The sequence below is a fragment of the Tauraco erythrolophus genome, chromosome 13 (genome assembly GCF_009769465.1).
Source record: "Tauraco erythrolophus isolate bTauEry1 chromosome 13, bTauEry1.pri, whole genome shotgun sequence".
Lineage (NCBI taxonomy): Eukaryota > Metazoa > Chordata > Aves > Musophagiformes > Musophagidae > Tauraco > Tauraco erythrolophus.
Window position 1 is genome coordinate 2065785 of NC_141477.1, and position 16236 is coordinate 2082020.

General features: G+C 46.9%; 1 protein-coding gene across 1 annotated transcript in view; it reads left to right on the forward strand.

The window, feature by feature from the left end:
• The first annotated feature begins 333 nt into the window (after positions 1 to 333).
• Positions 334 to 16236, forward strand: part of SH3BGRL (SH3 domain binding glutamate rich protein like) — a 33107-nt gene continuing 17204 nt past the window's right edge. The window contains exon 1 of the mRNA XM_086619561.1: positions 334 to 437. Coding sequence (XP_086475687.1) covers positions 393 to 437 — 45 coding nt within the window. The 5' untranslated portion in view covers positions 334 to 392. The remainder of the gene's footprint in view (positions 438 to 16236) is intronic.

A 16236-nucleotide genomic window follows, 5' to 3' on the forward strand; every position in this document is an offset into this window, starting at 1 on the left:
CCGCCCCCTGGCACGGCGCGGGGCTCGCCCCGCCGCTCCGCACCTCCGCCCCTGAGGAGAAGGCGGCCCCGCCCGGGCCCCCGGGGCGCCTCAGCGGCGGGAAGCGCCTCCTCCCGCCCCGCACGTCTCGCGTGGTTCATCGAGAACTCGCCTCGCCCCTTTCTTTCTTTCTTTTTTTTTTTTTTTTTTTAAAAAAAAAGGCATTTTTTCCCTCTTCCGGGCCGGGCGGCGCTGACTGCTGGGCCGGCAGCCCAGTGAGCGCGGCGAGGCGGGGCGAGGCCTCCCGCCGCCTCCATCCCTCCCTCCCTCCCGCCTTCCCGCCGCCGCCTCAGCGCCAGCCCGCACAGTCCCGCCCGGCTCCGCACCCCGCCGCCGCCTCCGTGTCTCCCAGCATGGTCATCAAGGTCTACATCGCCTCGTCCTCCGGCTCCACGGCGGTGAGGGGCAAAGTTGCAGCGGGCGGGAGGGCGGCGGCGCGGGGGGCCGGGCGGCGGCGGGCTCCCCTGGGCGCCCCTCAGCGCGGGGGGGGGGCAGCATCCAGCGCTGGTGCGGAGCTGTGCGTGCTGCCGCTGGCCGTCGGGAAGAAAATGTCGTTTCCTTCGTGATTCCACAGCTGGTTCCGTGGCTCGGGCGTGCCGCTCCCGGCCGGGCGTCAGCGGGTCCGAGCCCGCTGCCGTGCCCCTCGGCACCAGCGCCAACAGCCTTCGGGTTTTGCGTTGTTGTTCCTGAAGTTTATTTCTAAACGATGTCGCCCTCGTGTCAGTGTTCCGTTTCGTTAAGTTTGTTATTCCTCTCCGGTCGGATGGTTGAGGGAGGCGGTGGCGGCGTGTCTTGCTGAGTGGGAATACTGGGATCCGCTTCTTGCGCCCCAGTAGGCAGAGCTCGGTCAGGAGACTGTACTTTTCAAAAGAAAAGAGAAATACTGGGGGTTCGTGCCTGGGTTCAGATGTAGCTCGAGGCGGTAGTGTCCTCAGGATCATCTGATTTCCGCTTGATCCGTCTGAAGGATGCTCCGAGCCTAAAATCCAGGGAATTTTGTCGGACTTGCTGTGGATGTGCTGGAGACTGATGAAATGCTAGAGCCTTAGAAGGTGCCAGCTTTTGCAGTTAGTGATCAGGGACTTCACTGCGAGTAGACAGGGTGAGCTGGGGCTGTGCAATGACCCTTCATGTCACTGTTAGGCTGTGTACTCCAGGAGCAGGCTCCCAAACTTTCAGAGGACAGTCTTGTACAGAAGATTAAAAAAAAAACCTCACTGAATTCTCCTTCGGTGGCTGAGTGCAGCCACTGGTCTGTGATCTTCAGCGGATAAAACAGCACGTTGGTGAGCTTTGCTGGTGGTGGCTGTGATGCTGTAACCTCTCGTTTAGCTCTAATGACAGAGGCTGAGCCCTGTAGTGACCAAGTGCAGAAGGCACAGGAGTGTGGACCTTGGGTGTCCCCGCTCTCCCTCTGTCATTTTTGTTACTCTTGATATCGATGCTGACATCGACACGCTGGTGTTGGCCGTGAAAAGCAGATCGTTATCTGATGCTGATCTGGAGAGTGTCTTGAAATCCTGAGTAGTTCTTTCATAACGGAGGTCCAGGGGGATTTCTGCTGGCTTTATGCAAAATGATCATCTGGAAGGAAAGAAGCAGTCATTAGCAAATTGAAAAAGTAATTCTTTCTTTCTAATACAGCTGTTAATAGGTTTCAGGTTGACTGATTCAGTTGCTGTAGATTTTTATCAGTGACCTCTTCATGGCAGTTATTGATTTCTGTCTGTGTGGTGATACTGAGCTCCAGGGGTGCAACCACTGATCTCAATTCTATGTTCTCCTGTTTTTAAATTAGGTTTTTAATTATTAGCTTAGTGGTTTCTGTGATGCTGTCTCGTCCTTGTGTGGGTTGTACACGTTACAAGGCTCAGTTCTGACTTACCGCTGCCTTTTAGGCTCCTTTGTGCATCCTTGACTAGAATTTGAATACAGTGTTGGCGTAGTCTGTTTTTGTGGAATTTGAGCGTAACATGCATGTAATTGCCAGGTTTATGACATATGTGTATATATTCTCATGCCAGCGTCTAAAGCTAGTGCAGCTCAAGGAATCTTGTAAAGAGCAGGACTTGCACATTCTCAGTTTACTGAGTACACCAAGGGTGTTTCTGTTGGCAGGGATCCGCCGAGTACCTCACCGGGTGGCTGTTTTCTTTCTGGTATAAGAATTTTAATCGATGTTTCAACCTAAAGTAAGACAGAGAGGCACCTATCTGGAGGGAGATGTGCTCGATGGGAGTGAGTCATTTTCGTGGGTCTTAACAGGCTTTGCTTGGAGGGCCAGAGGAGCCTTTCTGGGTGCTGAATTTGAAATAACCCACTGGGGGAATGGAAAATCCACATCAGAGAGACGGAACAGAGTCAAAGATTTTTCCAGCAAAGTAACTGAACGGGCCAACATCAGCCCTTTGAGGGCTCTTGCTCCTGCTAAGTGGGCTTTGTACTGTTAGTGACGCCCAGCAGTGTGTTATTTTGGTTTTTAAAAGGCTCATTTGCTTGAGTAGAAGCAAAACAGAAATAAGCATAAAATCTCCTTCTTCCTAGAAAACGACTGCCCCATTTCTGTAAGTTGGTGAAGCTTTTGTGAGACGTCGGAAAGCACCGTCTCCCACTGCAGGGAAAAGGGGTTGAGATGGCTTCACACCTCACAGCCTGGGGCTGTAAGTCTTGGAGGGTGCCTAAATTTTGTGGTCTTTTATTGGCAAAGTCATACTTTGTTATGCAGTATAATTTGCCACATCATAGTATACAAAAAGCTTCCCCAAGGCACTGTTCTCCATAAAGTTTATATTCAGTAGTATGTATTTGTGAGGAAAAAATGCTGTCTGAAGCTCCTGTCTAGGCAAAGGCATTTTGCAAGCATGCTTCAAGGGACTTCTGGTGAAGTCCAGTTAATTCCTGTGTACACACGTCATTCCGAGTCTGGGCGTTACAGAGGAAAGTGTGACGGCTGAGCTGCTCCTTGACAGATTTTTCAGCACAAGGAGTTAGTGCTCTCTGTTAGCTCTGATGGGTTTCACTGGTGGCAAAGTCCTATATTTGTACTCGATCATGGGGTTTACTTTATGCTCTGTATGGTAAAGGTAGAGGTGACTTTGGTTTGGAGTGGTTCGTTGCCATGGTTCTCCTAAGCAGAGATAACTGAGTATCCTGGAAGTTTATAATTAAGGACTCGGTCAAAATATGATGATTGCAGTCTTGGTCTGGCTTCCTGTCTGAATTTCACCCCAGAAATCATAATGTAATAGTTACAGCACCAGTTTCCTGATGTGTTTGGAAATCTTGTATGGCAAGATTCTCTTTAATCTTTCCCAACGTGAATGTGGTACTGGTGAGGCATGGGCTGAGGCAAGGACGCACAGGGGATTGTGATTTGGAAGTGAGCTGTAGACACCAAATGTGAGAATATGCACGCGTAGCTTCTGTCCAGGAGCCTTTCTGCGTGATGTACAGTCAAAGGGAACAGTATTTCTTGGTGTGAGGCTGCGTTGGAGGCTATGAACGTGAAATGACAGGCGCAAACGCCGCAGTCAGAAGCACCCAAGCGTTGACTCCAGCAAGGGCTGTGCAGGCTGCAAGTGATTTGACTGTAGACTTCTAGTCAAATCCTTCGAGAGATGAAAGGCGGAGAGGCCGAAGAGTGATTAGACCCTTACTGCTGGAAGAAAAAGGATACAAGGAGGGAAGAAGCTAAATTGCACAAGTCCAGTCTGTGATTTTCTCCATTGGCGTTGAGGTGTTTTGTTGTTTCTTGGGTAAGAGGTTGCCCCGGCTTTCCTGCAGCACCAGAAGCACTTCCTGAAGGCAGCTGAATTACCAGTTTTATTGATCTCATGTTGAAAGGAGCCAGCTGTTTAAATTCTTCTCGGTCTTACGAGCGTCATTTGTTGCCAACAACTGCACCGGTCTTGACTGTGGACTTTGTCTGAGAGAATCATGTTCATTCATCCGACGTGCCCCCGTGAGCCCCAGGAGTATGGATGAAACCTCGAGACTGTGGTTAGAGAAGTGAAGTGCCAGCACCGGAGATGGTGTGCTGAGCTCTCCCACGTGCCACTGCCAGCACTGCGGGCCGTGGAGGCTGCTGCATCGAATCTCTGGTGTCCAGACCGCTCCTTGGAGCCAGACACCTTGTGTTTGTGGCCTACAGCCTGTGCTTCCATCTCTCTGAGCTCTCCCCACTTGCTTGTTTTGATGGCTGCGTGGGTGGTTTTCCTTCCTCACCTCCTACAGCGACTGCAGACATGGCAGAAATGAGAGATGGTCTCCAGAATCGATGTCAGACTCCCATACTGTGCATCAGACTTGCTGCTGTTTAGGGATGGTTTTAGAGAGAAAGGAAATTTTGGTTTATTTTTTCAATCACAAAGTTAGAGATGTGGGAGGTTTCATGTGGTTTTTGTATTGTTTTCTTGCTTGGGAAAGGATCTAGGTCTTCTCCTCTCCACCCACTGGGAAATGAAGAGGAAAGTGGTCTGTGGTCTGAAGAACAAACGTTTGCTTCTAATTACACGTACGCTTTTCTTTTCCCCCACATAACCCAGTAAGGCACAGGAGCACGTTCTGCTGCTGCTGGGGATATATATCCAGTGGCAAGTGTGTTCTGGAGCGTTACGGGTTGCAACTGAGGGAGAACAGCTTTGGGTAAGAGGAAGGAAATGAGCAGAGTTTTGTGTAACCATCAACTCTTGTCCCTGTCAACAGCTCAGGGCTTTGGGAGGGCTGGTGAAGCCGCTTCATCCTCCTGCAGCAGTCCCAGCAAGGTAATACACGGAGAGATGGAGATTGTACAAAAAAATTTCTGGTTTGCATTGAAATCCCTCTGGGGCCTTTTTGCTCTGCTTATCACAATAAATGCAAATATTGCCATGCTAAGACAAAACGAGCAGAGTCGGCGTGCGTTCTGTTTCCGTGTCGTTTGGCCACTTTGGGGGTTCCGAGCGGCTGAGGCTTGGCGCGGGAGCCGTGCGGCGCAGGGCGGTGGCAGGAGGTGGCTGAGCTGTGCCGAGGCACACGGGTGCTTCTGTGATCAGTGTGCAACAAGCGTGCCTTCTTCTGCGGCGGCGTTCGAGGTGGCAAGTGTGCTGTCAAAGCCCGGATGTGTGTGGTCACGTTTGTCGTTCCGGAAGCCCAGAGCAGTGGCAGTAGACATCCTGGAGCTGCTGATGAATCATAGAATGGTTTGGGTTGGAAGGGACCTCAAAGATCATCCAGTTCTAACCCCCCTGCCATGGGCAGGGACACCCTCCACTACACCAGGTTGCTCAAAGCCTCATCCAACCCGGCCTTGAACACTGCCAGGGATGGGGCAGCCACAGCTTCTCTGGGCAACCTGGTCCAGTGCCTCACCACCTTCAGAGTGAAAAATTTCTTACTTATATCTAATCTAAATCTCCCCTCTTTCAGTTCAAAGCCATTGCCCCTTGTCCTGTCACTATACGCCCTTGGAAAAAGTCCCTCTCCAGCTTTCCTGTAGCCCCTTTAGGTACTGGAAGGCCGCAATAAGATCATCCTGGAGCCTTCTCTTCTCCAGGCTGAATAACCCCAACTCTCTCAGCCTGTCTCCATAGCAGAGGTGCTTCAGCCCTCGGATTATCTTCATGGACCTCTTCTGGACCTGCTCCTGCAGCTCCATGACCTTCTTGTGCTGGGGACTCCAGAGCTGAACACAGTATTCCAGGTGGGGTCTCCCAAGAGCAGAGCAGAGGGGCTGATGAGCTTCCTTCGGTCCGAATGGTGCGGAGTAATCGTGAAGTTCATATCAGAAGAAAGTACTGATATGAATATTTTATAAAGAGTCTTGTAATATGATGCAAGTTTAAGTAAAACCATGTATTAGGGGGAAAATAAGCTGCATCTGTAGTTTTAAAAACAATCTCACAAGCGTATATGTATTTTTGTGATTCTTAGCTCGTGCAGTTTACATACTGTGGGTGAGAACTGACTTGTGAGTAGGCTTAGTATTGATTTTTAAACCCATCTCTTGTGTAAACATAATATGCATGAAGTACTTTTTTGGCTACTCAGTGTTAACCAAACTTAATCTCTCTCGATAAAATGGTATAAATTGTTCTGAATTAGAGCTCTCAGGGTGGAAGACAAAACACGTAACACAAACCTAGCGAGGCAGTTAGCTAGGATGTGTTCCATCTGCTTCGTGGTTGTTTTTTTAAAGTCGTTGTTCCAAACTTTAGATAAGTGAAATATTTTTCTTCAAATATTACATTCGAATTTTTAATGGAGCCAGAGATTAAATTTGCCGCAATTGCTGCGATAGTTTTAATATATCAAAATAAAAAATGTTCTGCTGTGCTGAGATAAAACCAGTTTTTTGACAGCATGAGAAAGATGGGAAGTTGTACTCCCCAGTTAAGGCTGGGAAAGGCTTTTTGCTGAGACTATCTGTAGATTGTCTATGCAGGTGTGACAGTGTTTATTTTGAGATGGTGTATCAGGATTTTGTCTTTCTCCTGCACTGCTTGGGGAGAAAAGGCTGACTTTGGGAAGAAGCTGAATGCCGTCAGCTTGCTTTGCTCGAACCCTGAACCACAGCACTTCTTGAGATACAATCGATACAGTGTCATGCCAGTGCTAAGCACTTGTGCTTTTTTAGTAAATATTTGTAGAGTTTAGCAAGTAACTTTTCTTGTCCTGTGACATTAAAGGTACATTCAGAAAATTCCTATAGAAGTCAGTGAATTGGCATGCGTGTAACAAGCAGAGGATGCCAAAACCAAGAGTCTCTGCAAGGTTATTCCTGTTCCTCCCAGAAGAAGAGGAATTGAGGAGAGAGGAGACAGATGGAAGTAAACAGACACTGATAGATTTCGTCCATTCAAGCTCAAAATGGAACTAAAATATTCTCCTATATGATAAAAAGAAGAGCTCAGGATGCGTCATTGTCGTAGCCGGAGGTTGGTGAGCTCTGCCTTATGTAGCTGTTCCTCATGCTCCTCAACCCTTGAGCTGCTGCCTTGGTGATCTCAGTTCCTGACACTAATCAGTGGTCTGGAAACCCGAGCCAAATCCACAACTTCCATCAATATTATGCTATTCAAGAATGTTCCTACTCAAAGGTGAAAATACAGTGTTAACAACATTTGTTTAACCCCAGCCGTATTCAGGGGAGACCTTCAGTTTATGATTAAATTGAAAGTAGTTTTGTTGGCCAGATATTTAATCAAGAGTTTTAATTATAACGCTTATCTACCATTATTTGTCCCAGAAAAAAGCCTCCCTCCCAGAGCACATCCTGGCCAGGACAGCACCTCCAGCTGACACTTAAGGCCTGTTTTCTGACATTCAGAAGGTGGTAAAGTGAGACCAGAAGAGGTTTGAGTCCCCAGAAGAGGTTTGAGTCCCCAGAAGCAAATGCAAAATGTTAACACCAGACTGTGGACTGACTAAATTTTAGTGCTGTCTGGGTACGGCTGAAGTAGTCTGTGTGTCTGGACTTACAACTCCTTCCCGTTGTAAGGAAGGAGTTCTTCCTCCACCCTGAGAAGGGAATGTGACGATTTGATTCTTTGATTAGCTATCTGAAGTTTAGTTTTGTTTGGGCTCTTCCGTGGGTGAGTACTGCCTTGCTTTAAATCCTAAAGGTGCTCGAGTGTAAAATTTGAACTATTACCTGTCAAGGGACCTATCGCTTGAATTGCTGTGGTGTCAGAGTGAAGAAGGGGCCAAAGGCAGCAGTGGTTTAAAAAAGGATCTTGGAAAAATCTGGATGCTACAAGCCATCTTGTGCCGGACAACTTGATGTTATTCGTTGTTAGTCTCTTTCCCAGTGGATATGTGGACAGAAACAGGACAGGGGGAAGAATCAATACGCTGCTGGAGAAGAAAGCCATGCCTCACAGCTGAGTTACGTGGAGCATATGAATAAGGGTAATCCCATAATATTGAATCCCTGGACTTCCAGAAAGCTTTGAACCAGCTTTGGCCATGTTAATTTTTTTTTTTTTTTTTTTTTTTTTTTTTTTCCCACAAAGAAACTACGCTGCTGTGGAATAAGAGGAAAGATACTTTTTTTCTTTTTGGCTTATATAATTGATTACACACCAGTTATATAAATCAGATAACAATCAAAACTTTGGAATACGTAGGCAGCTTTTGCAATATGCAGAAGTTACGAGGTCCTGCAGAGATCTGTGCTGTACCCTAAGCAAACCGGAGGAAGAGCACGGTGACGAGGCTGTTGGTGAAGTAAGGCTGCACGGTGCGAGAGCAGCCTGCTGTAGCTGTCCCAGCTGGGAAAGTGGGAAGAGACAGCAGTCATCCTGTGCAAGAGTGAAGTCTGAGATGACTGATACTGTTTAGCAGAGAGGTCTTGGAGCTGTGCTAGGTAATTCTACAAAAATATCATATTAGTGATCATAAAAGCAAACAAAATGTCAGGAATTTTCACGGTGGGAGAGAGCAAAGGGGAAAAAACAATACCACTGTATAAATCTGTGGTGCATCTGTATCTGTAATAGACTGGAACAGTTGTCTTTAAACGATATTAAGAAGTTTGAAAAGATGCTGGGTAGGGTGAGGTTAACACTGTATAAGGAACAACCAAATAAGGTAGAATTTTGCAGCTGAGAAAGAGCTGAAAAAAATACGAAAAGCGATAAAATCATGTCAGGCATGGGAGAGCAAATAGGAGGTGATTATTCATAACTTTTCCGATTGCAACAACTGGGGGAGAGCAAGTGAGACTAGCAGGTGGCAGGTTCAGAGTAAATGAAGTACTTTGTTTGACAACATGGAGTTTGATGGAGAAACTCACTGCCAGAGAACGTTGTGTACGGCAAAAATTGCCTGGGCTCAGGAAGCGGTGAGACAGATTAAGGGGGGAAGCCTATTAAGGGCTATTAAACATAATTACTACACCTCTGACTCAAAACTGCATATTATTGGAGTCTGGGAACGTGTAATGTGGTGTACCCTCTGCGCTCAGACTGTCGGCGTGATCTTCCCCGGGATCTGTGGCCGGGGGAGACAGGATATTGGGGCAGACAAGTGTTGGATCTAGCTCAGTAAAGCTGTTCTGTTCTTGGATGGAATTGGCTCTGCTCCCAAAATGATGTTAACAATTTGCATTTAAAAATTTAAGAACATGTTGTCCGGGAAAAACGTCTGATGGAAAAGAATATATGTGTGTGTTTGGGATGTGTTGGTTTGGTTTTAATTCGGCGCTCATTACAATCGCCTGCAATTGTGAAAACACGAGAAGGACACCTCTGGGCATTTAGGTGTAACTAGAAATTTCTTCTGAAATGTAAACGCGTTCTGTATCTGTTTTATATTCAGACATACCAAAGCAACTGGCATCTTACCTCTCTGCTTTGCAAACTCTGAGATGCTGTGAGAGACTGTAGGTATGGGAGGAACTTCTAGTGATATTTGTCCCCTATGTCTTAGAAACCAGAAGGACGAGGTGAAAAGCCAGAAGTTAATACTAATTCTCCTCTTGATTTCCTTCTGAACAACTGCAGTTTGTCCAGGAGCCCAGGACAAGGCTGTGAGAAACGTTGTGTGCAGCTATTTGTTATGCAGGAGCTGCTGACAGGCTCAGAACTTCCTGTTGAGAGACAAACACTGACATCTCAAGGTTTGGACGTGGAGTAAGACTTGGCGTAGGGAAGACTTGCCATTAGATCTCCGATTTTGCACGGAACGAAGTGCACCTTGGGATCCAGATCAGGACTGGGGTGTAAGTAACCAGGGGAATCAGCACGAAGCAAGCGCTGCCAGGTGATCCACAGCCTCTCTGCCCAAGGTGTGTGAAGGAGAGCTTCCAAGAGTGGGCAGGTCTGTTCTCTGTGTCTCATTGCTGGCCACAAGCTCAGCATTTGTTCCATAAGAAACATCAGTGCTTGGTGGTGTGGCCAGCAGGTGACTCCAAAACCAACGTGGTTTTGCAGCATGAGCAGCAGATGTTGACATACATCATGTTTAGACCTAGGTAAGAAGGTGAGTGTATCAGAAACCCCTGCTGCCTCAGGCACAGGTCAAAATAAACTGGCAAAGCCTGATGTGAACAGAAATCAGCCAGCCTCTAGGGAAAATAATAGTAGTTTTCACATAAACCCACGTTTTTATGAGAGTGGTAGTTTCCAGACAGGTTTAAACAGCACATCTGTATTCACCTCATGGCATGAACCTTTGGCTGTGCTCGTGTTGCTGGGAGTTTTGCCATGGACTGTGGCGGGGCAAGACTTCACTCCTTAGGAAACACTCAATGCTGCTTATCCAAGATCATTCCTGTGCATGTCGTAAATGTTCTCGGCCAGAGCAGCAGCTGCAGAGCAACTGGCAGAACGGGAGAGCTCAGTGAATGAATTAAAAATATGGACAGAAATGAAGCTCAAGTGAAGCTGATTTATGCATAATAGATGTAGGATTTATTTTTTTTTTCCCTAGGCGGGAAATACAATATGTGTGAGTAGAAGCAAAAAGATAAAAAGGGGCAGGTTTGCAAGCTTACTTGTTAGTGACTTGATAATCCTGATTAAGAACTCGAAATTCCTTTCCACCCTGTAATGCAGATAAGCAAGTCTCATGGTTCCAGTGGCTAAGTCCATGAAACCTTTGTACTTGAGCAATCTTTTTCTAAATTTGTTTCCTTTCATCGCACTAAAACGTACCAGGAGGCAGCCGTGAGAGCGTCCGTTCCACTCACAGAGACAGGTTGGGGTTGTGCATGCTCTGAAAGGATCGAAGTAGGTCCATAAAGCCATCTCGGGGAATGTTCATCCCAGGAATTTACACCTGTATAAGCTAAGGAGCAGCTGGACAGACAGCTATGTCTTCCGGATAATGATTTGGGACCGAAATTAGCAGCTTGGAAGGTGTTAGGATAGCCATCCCCTCACACTGCCAGCTGTCGAGCATTCAGCTGAGACTGAAGAACATCAGGGGAATGAAGCTATTTTGGCTGCTCGCCCAGGCCTGGAGAACTCCATCCTGTAGCAAATAAACAGCTGGGGGACTTAATCTTTTAAAAACTAAAATGCAGTATGTGTTTGTCTTCGTTTCTGATCATGGTATGCAGATGCTAGCTTGCACGGAGGTGGAAGGAAGCTTGTGGGTTAAAAAAAAAAAAAAAAGAAGCAGATACCAGGGTGACAGGAGTGATCTAAAAAACTTAGAAGAGACAGTGGGGGTTGCGAAGTGGCCTCCAGGTCGTGGCTCTGTCACGACACGTGGCTGCGTGGGCAGCATCCGGATCAGTGCCCTGGGTCCGGAGTGGAAGGTGGTACTTCCCTTTGGGCTGCAGTGAGAATAGCTTGTTGATAAGGACCTTACTGTGCTGGGAAATGGCCTGGTTTTTTTAAATTCCTGTAAAGAGTGAGTTCGGGATATCTCCTGGGAAGTCCTCTCCAGAGCAAGCCCCCAGGCGTTGGCCCTCCTGGCTAGCACAAGCAGAAGTTGGCCAACTCCTGTATTGCTTCGGCAACTGAAAGAATTAGAAACTGCCATGTGGCCAATTCTGGTGAGCTTTCTATTTATCTCCCTCTCTGCCTCCCCTCAGAGACACAGTTTCTGAAGTTACAGCATTTTGTCCAAGTCTGCACTGAAATAGAGAGGGGACCTGGGGCCCCCAGGGTGATAGGCACTCGAAATGTTGCCCAGGCAAATTAACTAGGCAGAACGTTGGTGCCCATACAAACTGTCGTTTGCTCAATCCTTCATCTCCAGGACACTTTCCTGCGGCTGTGCCGACCTGCTGTTCTGTCTCAGTACAGCCTAACCCTTTTTGGAAAGAGGAGGATAATTTGTATTTAATTCATAGCTTTTCTCTGAATCCCCTCTTCCTTTGTATTATGATATTTAGGTACTTTGGTTCAGGGGGGAAAAAAAAAAGCTTCCTTCTCTTGAAAAATTTATTTGGTTTAGTTTTAGAATAGCAGTCATCAAAAAGACTTTTTTGCTAAACAATATCTGTGTTATAAGAGTTCTTGGAAGATAGAAAGTAATACAGAACAGAAGCACCTGGATTTAAAATAGGATCCCTGAGGTCATATTATATTTCTTCTTGAAGTAGTTTTTTTTATTTAAACATAATAAATGCCTGAGAGTGTAAAGGCAGTGAAACAACAATTAATGCTGTAAACTTTTAGTCTTGGCAGTTAATTTAGTCTCTCTGTGTGCTAAACCATACAGGAAATAAACCTTCTTTTTGTTGCGAACCACAGGAGCCTCATGTGATACTTGTCTGTGTCAGCTCTCATCAGGCCAACAAAACAAAAAGTGTTTTTCCCTTCTACTCTCTTTGCCATCCAGGGCTCCTCCTCGCCAGGGTAAATCCACAGATTCTGAAAAAGAATTCTACATTAGCAGCTGTTTCAGTAAAGCCCCCAAACCATGGCCTTCTGCAGTCCGTGGTGCGGGCTGATCTTCTTGGGCTGCTTTGCCAGTAAATACTGGCCAAGTGCTGTGGAGACTGGAGTTCCAGGGTGGAACGAGGTGGGACCTGTGCTGTTTTGTTTTAACTGACATAACATGACAGCCACCATTTTTCCCAGGGTGTGTTTGCTGCCAGATTGCGTGGACTGCTGAGACTTGTCCTGAAGCCTTCTATGACAATGAAGAAAAAGGAGGAATAATTCTTCTGGCTTTCAGAGAGAGACTGGCTGGAAAAACAGACTCAGAACCTGACAGTGGTGGTGAGGTCCAGTCCAGACTTTGAGGACTAAAGCCCTTTTTAAAGCTTTTAGAGTAAGTAGTCAGATTTTCAGTGGCACCCTCGGTGCCTTTTCCCCCTGTTTTTCTCAGCCACGTGGAGAACTTTCGAATGTCTAGAAATATGTCATATTCCAGAAAGTCTTCTGCATCTCATGTGATACTGAACCTGATTATCTGGTTGGAGATAAATGCTGTATGTTAAATTGCATTACAGTCAGTGCATAAAGCCTGTCTATAAGACTGGGCTGCAGAGTAATTTATACTGTTTGTAGAAACAGCCAGAAATGATCTCTAATCCAAATAACACAGTATACAAGCAGTGATTTGAAAAATAATTCTTTCTGCCAACTAAGAGCTTAGGAAAGGAAGCTCTGAGAGGCAAAGGGTGCATTCAAATCGTTCAAGGAGTCTGTGACAGGGCTAGGTTAGACTTGAAAACTTTTTTTCTTCTGCATAGCAAAAGCTCCTGTTTGCCAAGACTGTTTTGTGCCTCTGATAAGACAGTACAGCAGAGGGACTATAAGGCGAGATGCTGAGGCTGTGGAGACACTGGCGATGCACTGAACAGTCATGCCAGGAGAAGAGGCTGCTGCTGGAGGCTGCTCTCTGCTCAGGTCCTCTCCCAGTTGCCCACTGAGCATCCCAGGGCCAAAGGGACTCTTTACCTTCTGTCACAGCTGACCTGACTGGCACTGCCTGGAAAACAGGACCCGAAGTGGTGACAGGGAGCCCGTGTGCTGGCTGTGGGTGTGGAGCAGGGTGGCTGTGGGGCCGCTCCCAGGCCAGGCAGTGGTGGGATGACATCGCCTCCCTGCGGGGGTGGACCAGGTGCAGGCACTGAGCACTGGCACTAGCCCCGACGGCTCTGTGGGTGTACAAGTGGGAACGTTGTAGATGCCCCATCCCTGGAAGTGTTCAGTGCCAGGTTGGATGGGGCTTTGGGCAACCTGGTGTAGTGGAGGGTGCCCCTGCCCATGGCAGGGGGGTTGGAACTGGATGATCTTTGAGGTCCCTTCCAACCCAAACCATTCCATGATTCTATGATTCACGAGGTTTCTATTCTGCCCAAGTTGTGCCGGACAACTAACTCTGTGAACGTCAGCAGTGATTAATGAGGGAAAGTTCAGAAGCTGTGACAACAGATTTGTTGATAGATTTCTGCTTTCCTGCTAACCATAAACCTTGCTCAAATAAGTGGAGTCGCTGGAGATGCTCAGGCCAATACAACATTCATTCCGGACCCTGGGACAGTTTTTGTTAAGCAGGTGCTGGCGTTTGCACTTCCTTCTCCTGGGAAGTCTTGGAAACCTTGATTATCCCTGGAAGGTAATACAATGTGCCTTTGGTTCCTTCGTCTGCTTTTCCTGCCATTCCCATGTTTGTGTTGTTCAGGAGGTGTGTTAGTTTTATACTGGTTTTTAGGAGGAGCGAATCTGTTTGTTTTTATTTAACCCTGCACAGGGTTTGGGTGCTGCAACTGGGCACCCGTTAGACATCCAGGGAATACAGCCTGCCAAGCTCCAAGTCTGCTGCAGAAAACAACTGTGCGTAATGAATGAGGAGTTCATATTCTGCTGCTCCTTGTGCTTTGCTAACGGATAACCGAGATAATGGAGCCTGTATTCCTGCAGTAGGAAGCTGTCTCTCTGTTGGTTTTGGACCAAACGAGCAGTTTTCAGGCTTATGAAAGTCAAATGCCACCAAATTGACTTAGAAAATTGCCAGGGGTCAATTTATTTAGTATTGTAGCGGTGATATTTTCCTTTTGATTAGGACAGTTCTGGGTGCTGCAGTGGTTTGTGGATGGTGTCAGGGCATGTGGTTAAAGCTATGGCTTTGCAAGACATCCGTGTTTCTTTATGTGCTCTTCTAAAGGAAGATAAGGGGAGGTTTTGGTCGGGAAGCTTCATTTTGCAAGATCCATTTATTTTGGCTAACTGCAGTAGTGTGGTCACAAAAGAAACTAGAAGAAATCCTGCTATGTGAATATTTGCAGTTGCAAATCTTTCCGTTTACTGAACGGAGCAAAGGTCCAAGACAGGAATGGCCTGAGGCCATGGTTTGATACATGCTTTCAGTTGGTGTTGCTGCTGGAAGCAGTCCTGCAGAGGCTGGAGACAAGCCTTTGGAGTTCAAGGAGACAGTCTCTTTCCGTAACACTGATTTACTCAGGTTGAATGTTTAAGATCCCAGCAATGAGCTGTGCTTCCCTGGCAGTCCCTCCTGGAAAACCATCGCTGGAGGAGGTGAGGTCTGGGAGCAGCCTGGGCAGAGCCCTTGTGTGAGGATGGGCAGGCGTTTGGTGCTGGAGACACACGAGGCTGCTTCAGGTGCAAAGTTCATCCTTAGTCAAACAGGGCTCCTGGTGGGGCTGTTTGCAGAAATCACATGCAGGGAAGGGAGAGTCACGCTGCTGTCACTCCTGGGGCCACTGGTGGGGGCCTGAGCAGAGAGTTAAACAGCAGTCGGGCATCCCCCATGTTCTAAATCAAGCACAGATCCTTCCTCTTGAGAGAGGATGAGTGTAAGTGTGACACCTCTCCAGATCTGAAACACCTCGCCCAGCACAATGAGTTAATCCATGTTGGTGATAAAACCTGGAAATGATGTTTTGTGTTACTTCTTTTTTCTAGTCTTTTAACAGGCAGTGGCTGCTATGGAGAAGAGCGCTGGCATCCTGGCTTCTGCATCACTTTGGTTTGGCAATAGTGACTCTTTTTAAGCACTCTACAGAATTAATACAAGCCTCTAACGCAGACAGTATGCAAAGTGGTACTTTTCCACATTGTCTTCAGGTGTTGCTGATGATAAGATGTTCTGCGTTAGAAACCTGGTAGCACCACAATAGCCCTTGACAAGCAGGTACAAAAGGATGAATGGATTCATCCCCTCGCTCCCCCAGCGCTGGGATATTATTTGTTAGGAGACTTAAGCTGTGATAATATTTTGATCCTTAAGGTACCTTCATAGAAAGTAAACTTTAAACACATTAAAAAGTAATCAAGCCATCGTTAGGCAGTGCTGCCACTGCTGTTTGCCAGAAGCTGAGAAGATATAAATAAGGAAATGTTGCTTGTCCTCATACTTGACTAATGGGTAAAGGAATCTGCTTTTGGCCACTGCTGGAGGAAAGTAGCTAAACAGACATTCGGTTCGATGCAGCAAGTCACTTCTGACCTATTTATGGCCTTTTAGTGTCTTCTTATTAGAAGTGACTGTAATCGAGCTTCGGTAGAATTGGCTGTATTGCATGTCTGACACGAAACTAGCGACGTGGTGAACTTCTTACACATTTGCTTCTGTCAACTGCTGGTGTGATTATGCCCACAACATGCTTAAGGGCTTGCTTAATGTACTCCAGCCTAGAGTTTTGCTAGCAGATGTCTACTTTTGTAGATACCAAGTGACAAATACCCCAAATCACCGCGCAGCGTAACTGTGAAGAGCCTTTGGAATCCTATTTCTGAGCAGTTTCTTTCCCTGACTATTCAGCTCGTGTTGCACACTGCTCACAGCACTGTG